This window comes from Dermacentor andersoni, chromosome 1 (genome assembly GCF_023375885.2).
Source record: "Dermacentor andersoni chromosome 1, qqDerAnde1_hic_scaffold, whole genome shotgun sequence".
NCBI classification, from domain to species: Eukaryota; Metazoa; Arthropoda; class Arachnida; order Ixodida; family Ixodidae; genus Dermacentor; species Dermacentor andersoni.
The window spans coordinates 4,294,927-4,318,897 of NC_092814.1; the positions used below are offsets into that span (position 1 = coordinate 4,294,927).

Here is a 23,971-nt window from a genome sequence, read left to right on the forward strand (position 1 = left end):
GGTTGGCACGCTGTGAGGTGGTTTTCGGGGATACAGGCGCCGGGCCTTCACGAAGTGCTTGCGAATGCACGGAAGGAGGTCTGGTTCCATCTCATCCGGGAATGGCATCACTTGGGCGACAAGAAGTTTCTCTAAGTGTGGGCTAAATGTGGGCGACGTAGCGGTGTCGAATCTCGGCCGCGGCGGCCGCATTTCGGTGGGGCGGTGTGCAATAGCGCCCGTGTCCCGTGCATTCAAAGCACGGAGTTAAAGGTCTCCTGGTGGTCAAACTTAATCCGGAGTCTCCCAGTGCGGCGTGCCTCATAACCAAATCGCGATTTTGGCAGGTAAAACACCAGAATTCATTCATTCATATGCGTGTGTGTGTCTTTAGAAAGAACATAATAGTTTATTCAACATCTCGGCCGAGCAACGATACAAGAACTTAATCACTAATGTGGCACTTTCTGATGTCGGTTCCCGACATACCTTCCGTGTAGACAGAGTTCTATAGCATCAGCTAACACTGGTGGCTAGCTGCTTTTGAGCGATTTTGAGTAGGTTAACTTATTGAATATTGATGTAACAAATTACAGTTGGTGTTTTGTACCGGAACAGCACACCAGCTTTTCGACAACAAAGGATATTAAAATATGAAGCCGACCGGCTCTATGTGTGGCCCGTGTACTGAAAAGGGTGCGTCGTGGTTTGTCAAAGTGATTCCTCGCTCAAAGGCATCATTCTAATATTTACTTGAGCAATCTTCGAATTCCCTGCAATATCGCAAACATTCCCTCCTTCCCTTTCGTCCAAATTTTCTCTAAGGAACATCGCTGCTGACGATCGCGGCTCAATCTCGCGCGCAGCCAAGCGCGGCTTCGGCTCCGCCAACAAGTGCGTAGTCTTGCAAGGGATCTGAACGACCTTTGTGCGCGTTGTGCTCTCTTGCGTTGAAGCGATCACGACTTCGCTCGCTGCTGCTGCCCCGCTTGCTCACGCCATCGTTGAGGCAGCGACTGTCCGTCGAGTGTGATGTGTTCATGTTTGCTTGTGCGCACTGACAGCATGCTTGTTAGTTGAGTTACTAAGCGAATGTTCCCCAGTGTATACGGCTGATAAAACTACTATCCTTACTTCCTATAGCTGTGTAATGATGTACTAACACAGTCGTCGCTTCATTTTTGGGCGAAACTCCAACTTTTTTACTAAGCGAATTGCATGCTAACCAGTTTCTTTAGAAATGAGAAAACATTTAGAGGTCCACCCTGTTCAGTTATCATTTAGTCACAACCCCTGTTAATTTATCTTTACTGTGATTACTTCGCGCTTAAGTTTCATCTATAAACTAGCGTGGTTTCTGGTGAATAAACAGTTGGAAGTTATCCCCCCTATATTTTCTTTGTGTTTCACTTGGTTCTCGTCTGCTTAGTGGCGTAACCTTTGCTTTTATTTATGAGTTGTTCTTCTCGAATATTCACAATGCATTAGGAAATTTTACTATTCGAACACTCCTAACTACTCTGTCTACCCAGTGAAGGTCAACAACAAAACAAAAATTGCAACAAAAATGTGTTATAAATCAGTAGTATATACCCCTAAAACAATCTTGGCAATGCTGCATGGGCGTTAATTTCATAGTTTTCTTGTTAGTAGACTTTAAGCAGCACCTAAGCAACTGACTTGGTGGTTTTCGCTATGACGTAAGCCCCAGCATCTTATCTGGGTGGTGATGCCAAGGAGGTCATGTGTCACTTCCGGCAAGGGTAATGGTGCCGCCTTTTAAATTTTGCTACCGACAACGACTATATTTGCGAGCTTTCCATGGCGCTTGCGTTCATACTAGAAAAGTCACATTTTACACGGTGGTGCGTCTACGCTATCTGAGACTAGGCCTTTCACGCAGTGTCAAATTTAGTTGCAGTTTGCCTTGAACGCACTGGCATCCAATAAGCGAGTTAACGAAGCACGGCAAAACTGGTAACGGGTGCGACGACGACACGTGTGTTCGCAGCGAGAGAAATGCGAGTCCTACAAGCTTTATTAGTCATTAGGCGCGCAGTTGCTGGTCCAGCAGGAACTCGCCCAGGCCGGTGTCCATGTTCTGCAGCTGCGTGATGAGCCGCTGCAGCTGGTCGATGGAGCGGACCTGTTCGGCCAGAAACTCCTGCTCCAGGAAGTCTGCCATCTGCGAGGAGGCCGCGCGATCCGTGCTTAAGAAGTATTCTCCGCCACTTGTGCGAGCCGGTAATAATAATACTTTATCAGCGCAAGGGTTCCGCCAGTGCGTGAAAGGCCTGCCGCACCGGCGTTCGGCTTGACGGGCAGAGCCGCCAGGCGGCGTTTACAAACTGCAATGTCGCGGACACCACAGAATGTGCAGGAACAACTTGCTAATGAAAAAAAAAAAGCCCATTTAGGAGAGAAATAAAAGAAAAGTAAACCACGTAACTTACGCTCAAATGTGGTGTGAGGTAGCACTTATACTGCAGAACAACCAAATAGTGATGATGTAGTTATATAATACTACACGGCGGCCGCGTTTCCATGGGGGCGAAATACGAAAATACCTGTGTACTGAAGTTTAGGTGCACGTCAAAGAACCCCAGATGGACCAAATTTCCGGAGTCCCCCACTAAGGCGTGCCTCATAATCAGAAAGTGGTTTTCCCACGTAAATCTCCATATTTTTTTTATAATACCAAAAAATTGTCGATTTTTACACGCTACAAACCAGTGAAAAGATAAAAAAAAAAGACTGGATAAGAATGTACATATGATAACAGCAGGGTCAGCATACTAAAATAAAACCAAATCAGAAATTGCTGTGTTCACGGTCTATTCTTGCATGTCGGCACCTGTATTTATTTTATTTATTTATTTATTTGAGTACCTGCATCGCCTTAGAAGGCATTACAGCAGGGGGGTACATACATATCTACATCAGTTGACACTCATTTCAACACAAAAAGCGCGGTAAAACGTTTCATTGCATTGTATACCAACAATATTTGATGGGAGAGCATTCCACTCCCTCGTGGTCCTGTAAAAAAATTCATAACGCAAGGTGTCACCCTTGAAAGGAAATTCATGGAGTTTCAAGGCATGGTCTCTTCTACGGGAAATGTACGATGGTAATTTAATATATTTGTTCCTGTCGATGCCTATTTTAGAGTAGTAAACACTGTGAAAAAATTTGAGTCTGAGGCATTTTCTTCTATCCTTTAGATCTTGCCAATGAAGTCTGCGCTTGCCTTCGGTAATACTGAGGTTTTTGTCGTAATAACCAAGAACAAATCGAACCGCCCTATTCTGAATTTTTTCAAGTAAATCGACTAACTGACACGTATAAGGATCCCAGCAGATGCAAGCGTACTCAAGTACCGAACGTACGTGAGTAAAATACAGCTGTTCTTTCAGTTTACTAGGTAATTGGCCAAAATTTCGACGGAGGAAGCCCAACTTTCGTGCCGCCTTCTTTCTTACCTCCTGTACATGCCTGTTCCACCTTAAATCCGAGGTAAACCAAACTCCCAAGTATTTACATTCCGTAACCCTGCTTAGAGTAACGCTATTTAATTTGTACTCTACGCATATGTCTTGTATGAATGCTTTCTTGTAAATGTGATGTTTAAACATTGTAAAACGTTAAGCGACATTTGCCATTTCGCACACCAAGTTGAAAGTTTACCTAAATCACTCTGATGTGCGCAAGATCACAATCACTATCAATAACCCTATATACTACGCTGTCGTCTGCAAACATTCTGAAAGATGACGTAATACAACTAGTTATATCATTTATATATAATAAAGATAAGAGGGGACCCAAGACAGAGCCTTGGGGTACTCCAGAGGTCACTACAGCAAGATCAGAGGAGATCCCATTGAGAACCACAGACTGTTGTCTATGTGAAAGATATTCAGATATCCATGCAGTTACCTTTTTGTGCAACTTGTAGGCGTGTAATTTGCTAATAAGTAGGTCGTCAGCCACAACGTCAAATGCTTTACGAAAATCTAGAAAGATGCAATCAATTATCTGCCTTTTGTCTATTGCTTGAGCCAAATCGTGAGTGAATTCTACAAGCTGCGTAGTACAAGAAAAACCCTGCCGAAATCCGTGTTGGTTTGCATTTAATAGATTATTTCTAACTAGATGTGACATAATACAACTATATATAACGTGTTCCATTATTTTACATGTAATACTAGTCAAAGACACCGGTCTGTAGTTCTCAATGCAGTTTTTGGGCCCACTTTTGTGTACAGGCACGACATTTGCCAATTTCCAGTCGGTAGGTACGGCACCCATGTCTAAACATTTTTGGAAAAGACGGCGTAAATACATGCACAACGATTCACAACAACTACTAAGCATTGCTGCTGCTATATTGTCTGGTCCATTCGCCTTTCTGGGAGAAACATTTTCTAATAGCTTGAGTACACCTTCCAAAGCAAACTCAACTTCGGGCATTTCTTCATTGCATAGCGAAAAATCGAGACTTACAACCCGAAACTGGCGATTACTAAACACAGAAGAAAAATCACTACCAAATGCTTCAACTTTGCGCTTGTCATCATCAAGTACCGTGCCTAAGTATTCAAGAGGAGGGACAGAATTGTCGTTCTGTCCACTATGCCGAATATACTTCCGAAATTCTTTGGGATCTTCTACCAACCGTTCCCCAAGACGAGCAAAATAATATTCCTTAGCCGATTTGGCTGAATTCTCAGAATCAAGCTTTAGCCTCTTTAGTTTGGATAGGTCTTCCAGGGACCTGTGTTTTTTATGCCTTAAGCGTACCCTGCGCAGCAAGATGCGCTGTTCCTGCCGAAACCACGGTTTATCTTTATCACGTTTAGATGAAAGCATCCGAGTTGGAACGAACTTATCTCGACGATAGAAGAGCTTTTCTTTAAAGCTTTCCCACAACTGTTCAACGCTCAAATCATCCGCTAATGTGTCAAACGTTGGGAAGTACAAATCTAACGACTGATTTATAGAACAGTAATCAGCCTTACTATACAAGAACACTTTTCTAGGCGGTTTTTTCACTATTGGCACATTTGTAACACTAACGTCAGCAATAAAAATATTATGGTCGCTCAATCCAGGTAGTGCATGAACGTCTGATTTAGTTTATAATGAAGTGACCGTAACAATATGTCACCCTTTTAAGGCTCTGATACCAGACAGTTATGTATGATTGGAATCAACCTGAAAATAAAAAGGCAGAGGGCTAGAATAACTAGAGAATAGTGCAACGAAGAAATTTCGCGCGAAAGGCACTTGCTGGTCGAGGCAGGAGCGCATGAAGTGATTACGAGAGCCCTGACGGCGTCTGCTAGAGCAGCGAATCTCCCGAAAACGGTATTAAGGTCTAGAACTCGTTGTTGGGCGATTTGGTGCATATTAGCTAACTTTCTTTATCAGCACGAACAAACGATCTCAGAGAGAGCAAACAAGGCAGCCCTTGTTTGCCCTCTCTGTGATCGTTTGTTCGCGCAGTTATAGGGAAAAAAAATGTCTTTAGGTCGGAGACAACGCGCAGGCTTTATACTCGCGCGACCAGAAATGCCCCAGGATAGTCGTTTCTATGAGAAGGGCGTTAAAATTCGAGCACCTTTGAAAAGGTCAGTGACGGTCGCCAGTCCTAAGTAATAGCTAATAATTTTCAGAATAGGTCGAAGGATAGAGCTTATTCTGTTTTTCCCTCGTTTCTCGAGGGAAAAATAGAATTCCATAACGAAGTGAACTATAACTCACTGCTTGTAGAATCATTTTACGAACGAATAATGACCTATAATGTCTGATGTTCTACAATGTACCTGAAACTGCGCAAAGCCTTCAGCATACGTAAGCCAGGTGACAATTCGAGGCGAAGTCACTGTGAAGTAACACAGCGAGGTATTTAACCGATGAAACAAATAGGACGGGCGTACAGGTACAAGGAGAACAAGGTGAAGGGTGCGACAGTAGTGGAAGCTAACTTTCTTCGAGGCACTTTCTTGTGGAAACAAATAAGCTATGTTTTGGAGACATTCAGTTTAATCATATTTTTATCGAACCAATTCATAACGCTAATCGCTCCATCTTGCAAAAGGCATGTGAAAAAAGGGAATGATGAGACAAAATGATGGTCTTGTCTGCGTCCTGAATTATATAGGTACGAATAGCAGGGCGAGGTCATTGCCATATACATTAAAACAAAGTGGATCCCTGAAGTACTCCGGCTTTTATCAAGGTTATATTACTCCGGTACTGTCCTATGGAGACTAACTGCGTTGTATCGTCTGGAAAGCTAATGAGCAGTTTAAAAAAAAAAAAGCCCACGAAATCCAACGAATGAGAGTTTAGTTAATAAAAGACTTCGGGGCATACACTGTCGAAAGCTTTGCTAGCATCACGAAAGAAAGAGCATACAACTTGGTTAGCTTCGAAAGCTGAAGGTCTGCAATATGCTTCAAGAGAGCCTCTGTGGCTTTACCTGGTATATTGCGTACTTGAAGTAATGTTATTGGCATCGAGGATACTTAGACATGACTTGCAGCAGATGTTTTTCTTATATTTGGGAGATACACAGTAGAACAGGGATTTGCCGGTAAATAACGTACTTATTTCGTGCACCTCCCTTGAACAATGGAATATCTATGGCCTTTTTGATTGCTGTAGGGATATAACTACTAGTTTCAGTAATATTAATAGCCGACACTTCACAGCACCAGAATTCCAGCGTAACTCGCCCACAGAAATACCATCACCGCCAGGGGAATTATTAGATTTTAAGTTAAAAATAATTGAACAGAGATCACATGCTGAAAGTGAAGGAAGGTGCGCAGATTTGCATAAGCTGTTTCTGAGAGTGCAGAAATCAGGGTGCGGTTTAGCAGTACCAGAGACGCGTGCAAAGAATCTATTAAATTCATTTGAAACACTTGCCGCACCTACAGAAAAAGTGAAACATGTTTAAGCTGATGACCGCCACGCTTAGCTACGCGTCCTTATTCATTTGCGAGATTCCAGGTCTTGTTCACGGCTGAAGGTGCTTCAGTGAATTTGCCGCGCATGTGATTTCAGTTTGCCAACCGAATCATGGAATTCAATCGATTTTCAGCAGCAGCTCAGGACAGTTAGGAGGCCGTTTTGCTTTGGTCCACATAAGGTCATTTTCGTTAATTGTGGCTAATATTTGTGGTTGTATTGTATCAGTTCAACAAGCACAAGCTATCTTTACGTGCTGGAACTACACGTGCCTTTCCTTGCCCTTTATTTCCATTACCCCTTTCCCTCGCTCTGGTATAAAATGCTCAGCGCAATAAACATAAGGGTTCACTGTTGTCTTGACACGCGTGCTGTTGGTTTCTTCGACAGGGACCCAGTCGATAAATGGTTATCAGGTTATATTAGGCTTAGAATTCCCGTCAGCTGCTTCTGATCTCATTTGGTGTAGTGAACCAGTAATTCACATTACGGTGTTGTGATCGGCTGTTTACCCCGCGACACCCCTCGGTCACGGCTCGCACGATTATGGGGAACGGGCCGACGGCCACGTCAAAATAGGTCTCGACACGGATGAATTAAGACCAACGCGTGAATATGACGTTCAGGAGAGGTTTGAGCAATTAGCAATGATCCGACAATCACCTGTCAGAGTACGATCGGAGTTGGCGAAAAGGGCAACCTACCTCCGGATTGGTGGGACCTGATGTCATCGGCCTCCTGATACCGGATTGGTGGGACCTGATGTCATCGGCCTCCTGACACCGGATTGGGGGAAGGAACTAAACAATGATCACGCAAGGCGTAAAAGGAGCTACGGACGGCGGGAGTGATCGGCGACTACAACTTCATCATCAACTTTTCTGTATTTCTTTGCATTTTCTTGTACTTATGTAAATATATACGTATTTGTCTAACGTCCTGAATATTGGACCCAGCCTTACGTTCACTTACTCCTCCACGAGGAAAGAGGATCCGACGTCTTCGAACCCCGAGTCGCAACAACGGACACTCGCTACTGTTTCCTATTTCTCGCCCTCTTGTCGCAGCTATCGCTTTCGTTCTCCCACCAGGCCAAGGAAGCATTGCTACCGCTAAGTCCAGAGACACTATCGAAGCACTGGGTATCGCCTTTAAGCGTTGCATTCCTCGAGGAATGGCCATCGCCTCCTGCCTGTTCTGACGCGGCTATGCTACTCCCACTGCCTTCAACACAACTCCATAGACACTACTACTATTGGAATAGTCTACTGTTGTCAACCTTACCGACGCAGCACCAGTAGGTGCCCTCACTGTTTCAGCCGCTTCGTCGTTCACACATCGCAAACCCGTTGAAGGTCCTTCTAGTGCTCTCAAAGCCACCTTCAGAGGAGATCTAAATTCAGCCTAGACAGACACCGTGCTGACCATTTTAATGAAACAAGAAATTTGCTTTGAAGTCTGTTTGCATGGCTTGGGTCAGAATGTTGTTGTCGCTCATCGCATCGAAACAGACTGCTCTCACGTCATTTGCCGCGGCCCGTACCACCTATAGTCTTCCAAATGCAAGGCTGTAGAAGAACAAGTTAACGACATGCTTGCACGCAGCATTATAAGACTTTCAGCAAGTCTTTGGTCGTCTGTCGTGCTTGTAAAAATAAAGGATGGTTGGGTGCGCTTTTGCGTCCTTTATAGAGCGCTGAGCAAAATTTCCCGTAAGGATGTCTGTCCTATGTCTCGTATTGATGGTGGTCTGGATAACTTACAAGATGCCCAATATTTTCGAGCCTCGACTTGTGCTCTGGCTATGGCAGATTACGTTGCATGAACCTCATAAAGTAAAAACTGCGTTCGGCGCATTTAGTGGCCTCGTGGCAAACTTTTTATTCTTCTGGCGCGTCGCTGGTTTTAAACATGAGCGAGTAGTGGGGTATGCCTCGAAGAGGAGTTAGAAACAATGGAGCACAACCGATTCTTGGCCAATGCCCCATAGTGGCTGTGAACCACTCTCCGAGGCAAGCAAGCAAGCAAGATCAAGTGAAGGGACGTACAAATAAAACCCCTGTGCTCTTAACTGTGCTTGGAGGTTCCACAGTTACTGGCGACCCGGACTACAAACCAACCTTAAATGGATCAAATTCAGATTCCTCAACTCCTACTACCTCTGCAACCGGCCAGGTACCTTGTACGGGTGTTAGAGGAGCTACATCTTTTATTACCCTATCACAGCTATGGTTCGGCGATCCCACGTTATGGTTCATACAAGCTGAGAACAAGTTCTGCAGTCATCGCGTCACGTCGGAGTTTTGCAAATACGAACTACTTGAAGCTCTGCCGCTACAGGCCATGGCCGAGATACGCGACATACTCGTCAAGTACATCAGGAAACGCCATATTCGATAATCAGAGGCTCTTCTTCGCTGTCGCATCCCGCCTGCACATCGGTGTATTCAGTAACTCCTGAACAACGAAGAGCTCGATGACTTACGTCGAACTCAGTTGCTACGTCACCTGCAACACTTGATTGATGACCAAGTAGACTCCTTGGACATGGCCGTATTACGTGAGTTGTTTTTGCAACGTCTTCCAGCCAACGTACGCATGGCTCTCATCACAGCTATGCATGAGCCCTTGTGGGAACTCGCCGAACTGGTCGACGATATGACGGACGTCGCTCTGGCAGTCATAAATGCTGTCCGTAGCTATCTACTTCCTGGATTCTCTTCGGGAAACAGTAAAGCCACACGTACGCTTGCGAACGCGCGCAAGCTCGCGTCCGTGCGCCCACGCATGCGCAGACGGTGCGTCGAAACGCGACGCGATCTCAGGGAACAGCTCCGCAGCTCCTCTCTGCTAAAGCGCGCTTGGGGCGCTATTCTGGACATTCCGCCATTTTCTTCGGTGCGTGACGTAGGCGCGACGCAAACAAAATGGCACTGGTGGCTCAGTTTTGCTTACGTAACGTGACGCCAACTTGACGTTTCGCCTAAGAAACTGAAATGAAGGCACTGAATGTAGCGTTATCAGTAAAGCAAAACAGTTTTCCTCCGCAGTGAAAATAAAGCAGCTATCTCAAAGCGTATGATTATGCCGTCGAAAACGCTTCTCGCTTCCGTCGTCTGCTGTGTACAAGCCGTCGTCTGCTGTGTACAAGCCGTCGTCTGCTTCAATAGCTAGGATGCGTGTCCCCGAAAAATGGAATGAGTCTTCGCATGTTGGCCCCAACGCGCTTGTTTTCTTCCTTGAGACAACATACGCGACCTACCAGTGGTGATGCGCGCACGTTCTAGGTCACGTTATCGCTATCTCATGAAACGCAAATGAATCAGCTCGACTCGGCTGGCTGAGAAACGGCCGAATATCACTGATAGCGTTGCGCGCGCCACAGATATCCACTAGCGCGACGCAAGCGCCGGCGCTGCCATCTCTTGTTCATTTCGGTGGTTACTCGCACCGCGGGAGGAAACTTGAAGGCGCCGCCTTGCGTACATTTCCTTTTATAAATTACAAAGAGGCCATTGTCATAACTTTCGATTGTGCGAAAAGGCATTAATCTTGATTACAATACAAATGCAGCAGTGAAAAGTGGACAACAGTGCCGAAAGTATGCTATGTTCAACCAATATTATTTCGTATAAACGCGTTCTTTTAAAAAATGCTGGCCCCAAACACAAATGCCAACACCACCCGAGAGCGATGCAAACACTATGAGCACGGGTTATGAACAAAAGATTTTCGTGGCACCAAACGACGGGGAAAATTCGGCGGTACGCATTCCTCTCGGCTGCCATTGCACGTGGCTGCTCATTAGCATAATTCGCGCGGCTCGTCGCAGCAAAAATTATGGCGGAAAATCTCAGCAATGGCGGCCCAGCGCAACGTCACGCATCGTCAAAATGACGTTTACGAAACAGCCCTTCCTGTGACGCTCCTCACGAGATATTCCTTCAGCCAATCAGCAAGCTGACATGGCGCACATCTTGGATCGCCACCACATATTCGCGCAATTGTAGATGCATTGCGCTGGCTTCTGCACGCTACCGCTCACATTCTTTTTGAAGCGCTAACATCACAATATATCTGCCAAGGCCCAAAAGAATGTATTAGTCCATAAAATTTGCAGTTCCACGTCACGTTTCGTCATCTTGATGAAAACGCAAAATGACATTTCGCAAAACTTCCGTTTCCCGGCACAAATTTCAAGGCACGTGAGCTCTCCACAACCAATCAGAGAGTCAACATGGCGGATAATGGCGGCCGTGCAGCCGCCATGCGTGTCGAGAATAGCACCCTTGGGCTGCCTACGAGACGTTCATTTGAGGGATCGCCATCCGTTTGTGCACAGGCGCAATAGCAGGCGTGGGAGAGTAAATCTAGGGGCTTTTGCTCCTTGAACATATGACTCTGCCTAGGCACTACGGAGGAGGTTTCTTAGCGTGTGTTGCATGCGTTTGTCCCCTACACATGCCGGCATTGCGGAGTGCGGTCGAGTTTGTTTACGCTCCGCCGCTGGCTGCCCGCGCGGTGAGACAGTGGGCACGGACGCCGCATTTGGTGATCGCTGTGTCTGAAGGGGCAAGGTTCTGACTGGTGTTTTATAAGTCGCTTTTCGCTTTTCGTCAGGACAACAGACTGGATTTTTTACAAGCACTGCTCGAGGAGAGCACATGTAACCGGCAAACGGAGGCCTCAGGGGAGCACCCGAGGTATTATTTATTTATGTATCAGGTCCAAGCAGGGTGGTTAAACACAACAATAATACAATGCATTAATCAATCAAGCATGGTGGTAAGACAACAGTAATACAATGAATCAATCACTTCAAACCGGCAACGACGAGTTATAATCAAGCAGGCAGCGCAGCATCTCCAGGGCACCCAAGCGGTAGCGGGGGGATCAAAGCTGGAAGCAGCGCTGCGCGTGGGTTGGCACCGCGGAGGCTGAAGCGGGTCAAGGGGTGATCGCATAAAGAATTGGCTATCCGCGATCTTATACACTCCTGGCTCGCGCAGGCCCAACCCACGGACCAGTCCCAGTTCTAGCTTTGGTGTCCCGGAGGCGCCGCCAATAATGTGAAATAATGACACGTTGTTACAATTAGTTAAAAAAAGGCGATTGAATCAATATAATTACGTCCAGCTACCAACTTCTGACGCTAAGCTCAGCACTCGCCAGCAATCGCCAGGCGTTTGCTGAGCGCCGAGTGCAAAGAGGGAACATAACTGGAAATTCAGTTGGGTTTCTGATGGGAAGATCTTCATGCGCAAAACAGAAAATTCACACGTATTGCATCTGACGTGCGCAGAGAACCTTGCTTAGGTGCAGTAAGCGTGAAAAAGAAAGGCAGAAAAATGAGGACATCAGTTGATATTGAAGAAACATGGCAAGGACATGATTTCTTGTCGTTAGTCCACTGCAACATCCGTAGTATTACCGGAAATCTAGACGCATTTTTAACCTAAATATCCCAACACTCGTTTTTTATGACATCATCGCGATAGCAGAAACATGGCTCAGAAGTGATGAAAAAATAACAATACCGGGATACACGATGCTATCGCAACCTAGAGAAAGTACAGCATGTGGTGGTGGCATCGCTCTTTTTATACGGCGCAGGCTCGGGTTTCGATGCATTGTGAACAGTTCGTACAGCAACCGAAGTGCTGAAACCCTTTTTTGTGAAACTTCAACGAGGCCTCGTTATAGGCGTAGCTTACCGTCCTCCTAGCTCATGTATTAATGATTTCATCTCTGTGATGGAAACTGTTATTGACCCTCCTTTACCGGCCTGCAATGCAATTATAATTTGTGGTGACATGAACAGCGACTTGTCTAGAGATGACTGCTATGAGTATTTATTTTTTTTGTACAGTCCTTTAATCTTAAAAATGTGATTTCATTCCCTACTCGTATTTGCAACATGTCTTCAACTCTCATCGATCATATTTTGTGCAAAATTGATAGCGATGTACAGGCAGGTGTTTATAACACCACAATTGCTGATCATTGTCCAACATTTTTGTCTCTGCCTCGGGGTAGTTTGCGTTCTTTTCACCAAATGCAGCACAAATATTCGACAAGGCTTAACTATCCACGTGTACGCGCAGCATCCTAGTCACTAACAAATTTTGATAACCTCTGCAACGGCAACGTTCACACGGTATGTCAAAAGTTTTTGACTGCATTACAAACGCGATAGAAGAATCGCGGTACGCTTCACGACACAGCTATGATTACGCCATATGTCCGTTGATAAATAAGTCCATACTTGCCCTATTAAAGATGAAATACTGCTATTATAACAAATCAAAATATAACAAAACTAACAGCTACTACAAAAGCCAGTTTAAAATTTTTCGATACAGATCAGTTAAGCCAATTCGCAAATCAAAGAAGGTTTATTATACGAACTTGCTAAAACGACTAAATGTGAATAAAAGGCAAATATGAAAAATAGTCAGAGATGTAGTAGGATTACAGGATAAACAATATGCTCCTCCCGAAAATCTGGCCCCTCAGATTGCTAATGACTTCAGTGATTATTTCTCAAAAATTGGTGACAATATATATGAACAGTCAGTTCTTGCAATTCCCACAACCAGGATTCAGACGACGGCAGTAATTTTTCGTTCCGTGAAATAACTCTTGAGGAAATAAGAAGTATCGTAGGCAAATTATCGGCTAAGAAAGCACCTGGACTTGACGGTATTCATATTAAGATATTTAAGAACTATGTTGATGTCTTATGCATGCCCCTTTGTCACGTGTTTAACCATACGATAAGTAGTAGTGTTTACCCAAATATACTGAAAGTGTCAAAGATTATGCCTGTGTACAAAACTGGTGATCCGAACCATCCGAGTAGTTATAGACCAATGTCAATTCTTAGTGTAGTTAACACACTATTTGAAAAGCTCATTGTACTACAGTTAAATGCATTCATTGTAAGAAATAGCGTTATCTGCCCGCAGCAGCATAGCTTTGCTGCAGGTAGATCTGCATCAACCGCAGTTTTACCACTTTCGCAATCCCTTAACTCTGCTCTTAACAAGAATAACATGGCTGTGTCGATTTTTCTTGACACAAGAAAGGCGTTCGATACAATCTGTCACTCCATACTGCGATAAAAACTGGAATCTTATGGTATTGTTGGAAACGCGCTTCCATTCATCCACACCTACTTGAAGGCACGAAGGCGACAAGTGGTAATTAACAAACATCATTCTGCTTTCCCCGATATCATATGCGGTGTACCACAAGGCTTGGTTTTAGGCCCTATTTTGTTTTCATCATACATAAATCATTTACCGGACGCACTTAACCTGTCAAAAGTCTGGATGTATGCAGACGACACCTCCTTAGTATAGTCAGGCGTCTCACTCTCGTCATTACAAGACGCTATATCTGGTGAACTTCTAAAAGTAGGTAAATGGTTTTCAGAAGATAGACTAGCCCTAAATGCTAATAAAACTAAGTAGATCATATTTCACTCCAAGAGGAAAATACTAGACTCCAGTGCGTTCACTTTGACTCTAGCGAACCGTACTCTGGGTCATGTTGATACATATAAATATTTAGGGATTACTTTAGACAGTCACTTGCACTGGAGAGAACAAATTAGCGTTGTCGGTAGAAAACTCGCTTTCAGCTGTTACACACTGGCCCGTGCCCGGCAATATTTTCCTCGTGCTTTGCTTCGTTGCATATACTTTTCTTTGTTTCATACCCACATGGGCTATTGTTGTGAAATCTTGGGCCTACCATATAAAATTTGCTTAACACCTTGTTGTGTTGTTGTTGTGCAGTTGGTTTTGTTTCTAGTTTCGGTTTCGTTGTTACGTCATACACGACGTCATAGTGGCAATAAAAAGACTGGTGCTGTCAAGGAGGAGGACAGAGAGAGATGTGATCGCAGGCGATTGGAGGCGTGGTTGTTCTTCGGGGACGGAGGGCCCCGAGTGTGGCTCGGTGCGTCTGGCCACCTGACCCAGCTACCCTGCACCTTACGATACAACATATTGGCGACGAGCTAGGCCTTACGATGAGTTTCGCGGGACTTACGCCTCCGCCTGCATTTCTGGAAACCCCGGTCAGCCGATGCTGTGGCGGGCTAGTTGGTGCGAATCCATGAATACTTTGTTTAGAGCAAAACAACAGGCACAAGAAAGACGACCAGGACAAGGCGCTACTCTCAACTGACATCGTTTTATTGCGTCACTCCTTTATAGACTGCTCAAATTAGAGGAACATGCTCAGTGAGCACCACGCGGTGAAGCCACCAACATCCGGTCCCAAGAGCGCACTCATGCGACAGAATCCAAAAAACCAAATTCAGCGCTGTACACGGTTATGGGAGGCACACTAATGCACTGTGACGCCAATGACTGAATGAAAAAAGCTTCCGATAACTCTCGGGCGGTGGTGTCACTGCTCTTTTTCAAAATCGTGGTATCACGAAACATGGGTATGCACTTGCATATTTTACAATGCTGAGCCAAATGGGAACCTGTGCCTGTTGGTATGGATCGCTCATGTTCTCTAAGGCGCTCATTAACACAGCGGCCTGACTGCCCTACATACACTTTGCCACATGGCAAGGGAATCTTGTAAACCACACCGACGCTGCAATCTACAAACTTCGCGTGGTTCTTTTCACAATCAGGTTTTTTACTTGTTTTGAAAATACGGCTGCACAACATTGACAGTTTCTGAGGAGCGGAAAACACTACCGGAATTTGGTATCTAGTGGCGACATTCTTTAGATTGTGAGCCACTCTGCGGCAATACGGCACAATACAGCCACCCATAGCATGGAAGCAGTGGAAGGAACTATTTTCTACCTACTTGGAAGCGTCGGGTGCCACCGAGTTTGCTGCGTCTCGTCGGAGAGCCATACTTCTGTATTCGCTTGGCGTCGAGGGGCAACGTAAACTCCGCAACGTGTCGACGAACGCTGCTACTGCACTGTCTGCTACTACTCCAACGGTGCCAGTCCCACATCAGCATACTACTTCTACAAGTCAAGTTACAGCGTCGGAAGATGCATTTCAAGACGCGCTGTGCATTTGTGACCGCCTGTTCTCAACCACGACGAATGTGCCTGTTGAACGGCACCGCTTCAAACAGAGGATACAAATTCCGGGTGAGCCTACGGATGTCTACATTGCTAATTTACGCGAACTAGCAAAGAACTGTGAGTTCGAGGGATCCTCTGGCATAGCTGTCCGCGACCAACTCATTTCTGGTATCGCATCGGCCAGGCTTCGTGAGCGTTTCCTTTTCGATGGCACAACGCTGACCTTGGACAGGGCAGTTACAATAGCAGAGCATTACGAAGCAACTTGGAAGAGTCTTCGAGAGTTCGGCGCAGCGGAGGAGGTGAAGTACGTACAACATTCAGGCGCTTAAAGACGCTTAAAGGCGCCGTAAAGAGTTCATGCCCTCGCCGCAAAATGTCAACAGACGCAGCCAGCGTCTGCAATGAATACGAATCAGCGTCGTAGCTACCACTGCGGGTCTACTCGACATTTGGCAAATTCGCCTTATTGCAAGGCTAAACATAAGAAATGCTCTGGATGCGGAAAAGTAGGCCACTTTCAGGTTATGTGCCGCAATTCGGAATATAAAGAGAGCCTGAGTAAAGTGCAAGCGGACGCCGAGCATCGTGTCACGCTGCTCCATGTCTCGACCGGCGTTTCGCGCCTCAGCATTTCCATCGAACTGCAAGTTGAAGGAGTTCCTGTGAACTTTCTAGTAGATACAGGGTCGTCAGTATCCATAATAACGGAGGACCTTTACATGAAGCATTTTCAAAGTATGAAGGCGTTGCTACCACCTGCTGTTGCTTTATTGGATTACTTCAACAGGGAGATCACGGTGAAGGGCTGTTTTCCCGCTACCGTTGCTTACAAGCAACGCACTGTCCCTGTTCTCTTGTATGTTGTACAACAAGGAACCGCACTACTTGGATTGGACACCATCAGCACCCTGGACTTCCATATACATGGAGCTGAGTTGAAATACCTGCAAAAGAAAAGTGTTGCTTCCGATCTTCTACCTGTGGAATTTCGCAAGAAATTCAGCCACTTGTTCTCAGATGAGACAGGACTAGTAAAAGGCTTTGCTCATCACATCAACCGCAAGCTGGATGTGACTCCAGTGGCCGCTAAGCTACGTCGACTTCCTCTTGCCCTTCGGGAACAAGTTTCTGCGGCAGTACAGCGGCTTGAGCAAGCAGGTATAATGGAGAAAGTGGATGCTTCTGAATGGATTTCTCCGGTGGTAGTGGGCCGAAAGAAGAACGGCAACATTCGGCTGTGTGTGGACCTTCGGGAAGGCAACAAAGCTATCATCGTTGACGGATTTCCTCTTCCACACAGTGACGACCTACTACACCAGCTAGCAGGGGCAACACACTTTTCAAAAATTGACTTGGCATCAGCCTACCATCAAATGGAACTAACGCCTGAAAGCCGCGATCTGACGACATTCATTACGCACGACGGTCTTCTTCGGTTCCGTCGAGTGTGTTTCGGCCTCACCTCTGCACCAGCCGCTTTTCAGAAGACGATGACTTCAATCCTGAGAGGCTGCAGGGCGTACTTTGCTACATAGACGATATCATCGCCTACGGTAAATCTGCGGCTGAGCACTCTGCGAACCTTCATGATATTCTTCAGTGCATCTCAGCGGCTGGCCTGCGGCGCAAAGAAAAGGGCTTGTTCAATGTGCAAGAGCTGACATTCTTGGGACATGTCGTCAGCCACAACGGCTTGTCACCCTTGAAAGCTAAGGTTGAAGCTATTGTTCATGCCCTAGCGCCCACGAACACCACAGAGTTCGTCCCTTGGACTTGCAAGCTATTATGCCAAGTTCGTTCCTCACTTTGCTGACGTCGTAGAGCCTCTTGACGAGTTACTTCGTCAAGGAGCTTCTTTATCCTGGGACGACAAGGCTGCTCAAAGCTTCCGTGTGGTGAAACAACTACTCGCAACAGGCAACGCCGTGCACATGTTAACCCCTCCCTACTTCTGGTAGTGGCTACAGATGCTTCCGACTACGGTCTTGGAGCACTGCGGTACGGAAATGAACTCCGTCGCCTTCGCGTCTCGAACGCTGTGGCAAACGGAGCGCAAGTAGGAGAACAGGAGGCACTCGCGTGCGCATGGGCGTGTCAACACTGGCATGTCTTTCATTGGGGAAGGAAGTTCGAGCTACGACCATCAAGCTCTGGTTATTCTCCTCTCATCCCGGGGCACAGGCCCCCGGTCTACCCGAATTGCAAGATGGTCGGCACGTCTACTGTACTACAATTTTGATGTACTATACCACCGTGGAAGTTATAACAAGGTGGCGGATACTCTATCACGCTTTCCTCTGTCAAACGTACAAGAACAAGAGGAACAAGTTGTGTCGCTTGTTTCCACCTGCATCACCAAGGCACAACTTCAGGAAGCTGTTCAATCCGACTTGCTGTTACAGCAGGTGATGACTTGAAATGCAGACTTCAGCCTGAGTTTCGGCCCTTTTTCTACGTGCGGGATGAGTTGGCAGTTATGGGCAGCCTTCTGTTGCGGGGAGAGCGCCTGGTCACACCAGCTGCATTGACTTCAACGCTCCTGGAGTCGGCGCATGAAGGTCACCAAGGAATTGTGCCCACAAAGCAGAGGCTTTGCGCGAAGTAATGGTGCCAGGACTCGACAAACAAGTAGAGCAGGCAATCTCGTCTTGCAGTGTCTGCCAAGCGGCAGATAAGTCATCGAAGCCCACGGTAGCACCACTGGAACCCATTCCGCTACCTGAGCGTGCTTGGCAGAAAGTAGCGCTGGACATTGTCGGTCCTTTTACAAGAGTTAAGGAGAGCTGCAAGTTTGCAGTAACGTTAATTGACCTTTATTCCAAGTGGGCCGAGGTATCCTTTGTCTCAAGTGTGACGACTAATGTGTAATCGGATTCTTGACAGCAGTGTTCAGCAGAGAGGGGTACCCAGATGAGATATTAACAGATCATGGACCGCAACTGAAGTCCACCCTGTTCGAGGATTTTCTTCGAAAGCGCGGAATTAAGCGCTCCTGCTCATCGATTTATCATCCTCAAAGTAACGGACAGGTGGAACGTTTCAACAGGGTCTTGAAAGACTACGTGCAGCTTGCAGTTTTCGAACATCGGCCTATTGAGACAGCAGTATTGGAGTACCAGCCGTACTCTTGCATGGACGTGCTCCACGCACCATGTTGGACATAGTGGGCTTATCCCCAGGCCCAGGTTTCTGTTACAATTCGGCATCAGAAATTGCCCAATTACGGAAGAGGGTGAGAGACAAACAAATGAGCAGCAAGGAGTATACAGATCGAAAAAGAGGGGCGAAAGTGCCAACGTTCCGTACGGGTCACTTCGTGAGGTTGAAAGATCCTCATGTTTCCAGGAAAGGCGATTTGTCCTACAGTGAACCCCTGAAGATGTGGGTAAAAAGGAAAATGGTACTTTCACACTGGGAGACAACAAAACATGGAATGCCGAGAGGCTGTCTAAGGTGCCGTACACGGGTCGTCAAGGAGGCTCACCGTTGACAACAGCTGCTCCTGTGGCTGGCGACTGGTATGCCAGTTTTCCTGTTGTTCCCGAGCCTCAAAATATGCCAGCTGAGCACCCTGGCCTTCTGGATACCACAGAACGAAGAGATCAAGCAGAGAACGAGCAAAGAGGAGAGGAGCATCAACTAGAGTCCCCATCGACATCCAGAAGTGCTACAGCACAGTAGGAACGCAGAACTAGAATCCGCCGACCTCCAGCATGGCTGAGTGACTTTGTGACTTCTTAGACTGTCTTTGTGAAGTGTGCAAGTTTCTTTCCTTGTTTATTTTTTTCTTTTAAGGGAAGGTGTATGTTGTGCTGTTGTTGTGCAGTTGTTTTTGTTTCTAGTATTGGTTTCGTGGTTACGTCATACATGACGTCATAATGGCAATAAAAAGACTGGTGCTGTCAAGGAGGAGGACAGAGAGAGATGTAATCGCAGACGATTGGAGTCGTGCTTGTTTTTCTGGGACGGAGGGCCCAGAGTGTGGCTCGGTGCGTCTGGCCACCTGACCCAGCTACCCTAAACCTTACGATACAACACACCGATACTGCATTTAGTAAATCAATGAAGGGGGCTAGTTGGTGGACGTTCATGTTTACGTTATTACAATATCATCGAGTGATGCTCAAGAGACGAGCCGCCACGAGAACAACGATGAAGTTGGTCGGTGCCCTTGACGCGAGCGAGTGTCGGCTTGGCTTTCTGGCTCCAGTGTAAATAGCCTGTAAATAGCCTCTTTTGTCTGTGTCTTTCCACACGTAACATTCTAGTAGAGGTTAGCAATCCCCGTCCTCACCGCGGAACTCCGAAGTAGTCGGCACATCGAGCTTGTCACCATGCCTTCCGGTGACGAGCCCACCTCTGAAACGGCTTCGGCTTGTCCGACTGCTCCAATCACCACGGTTGCCCCACATCGCGACCCAGGTGTGTTCTCTGGCCTGGAGGGACAGGATGTTGACGACTGGATCAAGCTCTATGAACACGCCAGTGCTAATAACAGGTGGGACCCAACGATTATACTCGCCAATGTCATCTTTTATCTCGGCGGCACCCCACGCATGTGGTACCAAACGCATGACGACGAGACTACCAGTTGGGACAGTTTCAAACGAAAGCTACGGGAACTGTTCGGCGGCCCCATTGGGTGCAAGGTTGCCGCGAGAAAGGCTCAGTCATCTACAGAGCCGTACTTTTCCTATATCCTCGACGTCTTGGCTCTATGCCGTAAAGCTGACGATACTATGCCCGAAGCAGATAAAGTGGCACATGCGCTAAAAGGCATCGCCGACGACGCTTTCAATTTGATTGTTTTCTGCAATGTCTCGACTACCGACGCCATCATAAAAGAATGCCGTCGCCTTGAACAAGCTAAGAGCCGCCGTAACTCACACCAAATTACGCAGCTACCATACACAGCTGCTACATCGACATGTGAGGGTCACCCATATTGTTCGCTGCGAATTCGAGGCCGCCTGTTCGCCAGCTTTCTTCACGACGCCTCCTGATCCGCCAGCAACCACCATTGCGTTGATTCAGGCCGTCGTCCGACAGGAATTTGAGAACATGGGTCTGAACTCCGTGTGTTCCACGTCTCAACCCAGCGTTCCCCAGTTCTCTAGCTGCCCTCCTCGTCCCCGGCAGTTCTTTTATGCCACATTTCGTCGCAACCCGTCCGAATGGCGTACCCCTGATGACAGGCCGATCTGCTTCCACTGCTGTCGCATCGGCCATGTCGCTCGTCACTGCCGCAACCGATGGCCACCACCTCCTCGGACGTATTCCCACACCTTTGGACCTTCTGTTCCCCATACCACCCGCCATGAACCTACTGCCACTGATGCTCCTGCTCCGAACCTTCTCAACAGCCGCTCACCCCCACCTCGACGCCATCAGTCTCGTTTGCTCCAACCCCGTCGCTTCTCTTCACCGCCTATCGCCTCCTGGATCCAGCCGGAAAACTACGCACTGCAGCTTCTGGAGGTGAAGCTGCGTTGTCGACCCTGCCCTCAAATCCTCTGCTGACGTTACTTACGAGCCGAAACCTTCTTGACGTTGACGGCTATCCTGTCACGGCACTCATCGATACAGGAGCACATCTTTCTATTATGAGTGCTGCCTTCCGACGACGACTGAACAAGCTCCTCGCCCCAGCGTCTGCACGCGTCGTCCGCGTTGCGGATGCTGGTACTGTGCCTATCATTGGCATGTGTACGGCACGTGTCAGCATCGCCGGCCGCCATACTCCTGTCCTCTTCACCTTAATTGCTCATTGCCCCCACGACCTCATTCTCGGCCTCGATTTTCTATCCGCGCATTCTGCTCTTATTGACTGCTCTTCCGCAACCCTTCGCCTTGATTTGCCGATGCTTGCAGAACCTTCTGACGCAGACCACTGCCGCTTACGCCCCACCGGCCTTTTTCGCCTACCGCCAAAGTCAATAGCGTACATTGAACTGGTGTCTTTCCCACCAGTTCCTGATGGCGAGTACCTCGTCACAACTCTGCCCAACATTCCGATACAGTATGACGTTACCGTGTCTCGCAGTATACTTACTATTACTGCGAACCACACTCGTATGCCTGTCTGTAACTTTGGATTGGCAAAGCAAATTCTGCCGCAAGGTATTTGCCTTGCCACCATTGATTGTCTCGGAGACCAATACGTGGCAGCTTTATCGACCGATAGTTCTCGCGAGCTTAGCATGTCTCTCGGGCCAGCCTCGGGCGCAGATCCCAACATAAGGAAAATGGTTGCGACGGACCTGTCCTCTGCGTAGGCTGAAGACCTTTGCGAAGTATTATCGTCCTACCACGATATTTTCGACTTCGACGATCGCCCTTTAGGCCAGACGCTAGCGGTGAAGCATCGAATTCTTACTGGCGGTCGTCGGCCTATTCACCGACGACCGTATTGAGTTTCTGCTTCGGAAAGCCGAGTAATTCAAAATGAAGTGAACAAAATGCTAGATAAAAACATCATTGAGGCTTCTTCGAATCCCTGGGCGTCACCTGTGGTGTTGTTCAAGAAGAAGGACGGTACGTGAAGCTTCTGTGTAGACTACCGTCATCTGAACAACATTACTAAGAAGGACGTCTACCCGCTCCCACGTATAGACTATGCCCTTGATTGCTTCCACGGTTCCAGCTATTTGTCGTCTATTGATCTTCGTTCGGGATACTGGCAGATTGCTGTTGACAATATGGACATAGAAAAAACCGCGTTCATCACACCTGATGGCCTATACCAACTTAAAGTAATGGCGTTTGGATTATGCAACGCCCCTGCCACCTTTGAGCGTATGATGGACTCCTTGCTCCAAAGTTTCAAATGGTCCACATGCCTCTTCTACCTCGACGACCTCATCGTCTTCTCACCACCGTTCGACACGTGCCTTGAGTGTTTAACTATACTTGATGTATTTCTAAAGGTGAAGCTATAACTTAACTCGTCCAAACGTCGTTTTGCCCACCTACAAATTACTGTTCTGGGCTATTTCGTTGACGCTTCCGGTGTACAGCCTGATCTAAACAAAACTCGCGCTGTCCGAGAGTTTCCGGTTCCGAAGACAGCCGCAGAACGTTCGAAGTTTTGTAGGAATATGCTCGTACTTTCGTCGTTTTGTTCCAGATTTTGCGACAATTGCTAGATCCCTCTTTAATCTTTTGAAGAAAGGCGTACAATTCTCATGGGGTACTGCAGAAGCCACCGACTTCTCTCGTCTCGTCACTCTTCTAACCTCACCACCCATTCGCGCCCACTTCGACCCTGATGCCCCTACAGAATTGCGTACAGATGCCAGTGGTAATGGCGTAGGTGCCGTCTTAGCCCAGCGTCAGCGTGGCCAGGGTCGCGTTATTGCTTATGCGAGCCGCCTCCTAGCACCATCGTAGCGCAACTATTCCATCACGGAACGAGAATGCCTTGCTGTTGTCTGGCGGTTGCGAAGTTCCGTCCTTACCTTTACGTTTGCCCTTTTTTCGTAGTCACTGACCATCATGCTCTCTGCTGGCTCTCATCGCTAAAGGATTCTACAGGCCGGTTTGGTCGATGGGCTTTGAGGATACAAGAATTTTCACATTCCGTGGTCTAGAAGTCTGGCCACCTGCAACCAAGACGCTGACAGCTTGTCGCGTTACCCTGTTGACGACTCTGACTCCTCCAATATTGCCAGTGCTTCTTGCGTGTTCTCTGTGTCACAGCTGCTTCATTTCGTCGATGAGCAACGCCTTGACGCCTACGTCAGAGCACTCATCGACCGTTTTGACCACTCTCCGGGCGATGCTGCTCTACGCCTCTTCGTCCTCCGCGACGGTACTCTGTACCGTCGTAACTTTCATCCAGACGGCTCTGAGTTCGTACTTGTAATACCTAAACACCTCCACTCCACCGTTCTAGAAGAGCTTCACGACGCACCAACGGCAGGACATCTCGGCATA

The 23,971-nt window shown here is 47.1% G+C and overlaps 1 protein-coding gene across 1 annotated transcript in view; it reads right to left on the reverse strand.

Moving 5' to 3' along the window:
* Positions 1-1,983: 1,983 nt before the first annotated feature.
* The window catches only part of LOC126546089 (soma ferritin), a 170,871-nt gene continuing 148,883 nt past the window's right edge, over positions 1,984-23,971 (reverse strand). Inside the window, exon 5 of the mRNA XM_050194175.3 lies at positions 1,984-2,164. Within this exon, the coding sequence (XP_050050132.1) occupies positions 2,027-2,164 (138 nt within the window). The 3' untranslated portion in view covers positions 1,984-2,026. The remainder of the gene's footprint in view (positions 2,165-23,971) is intronic.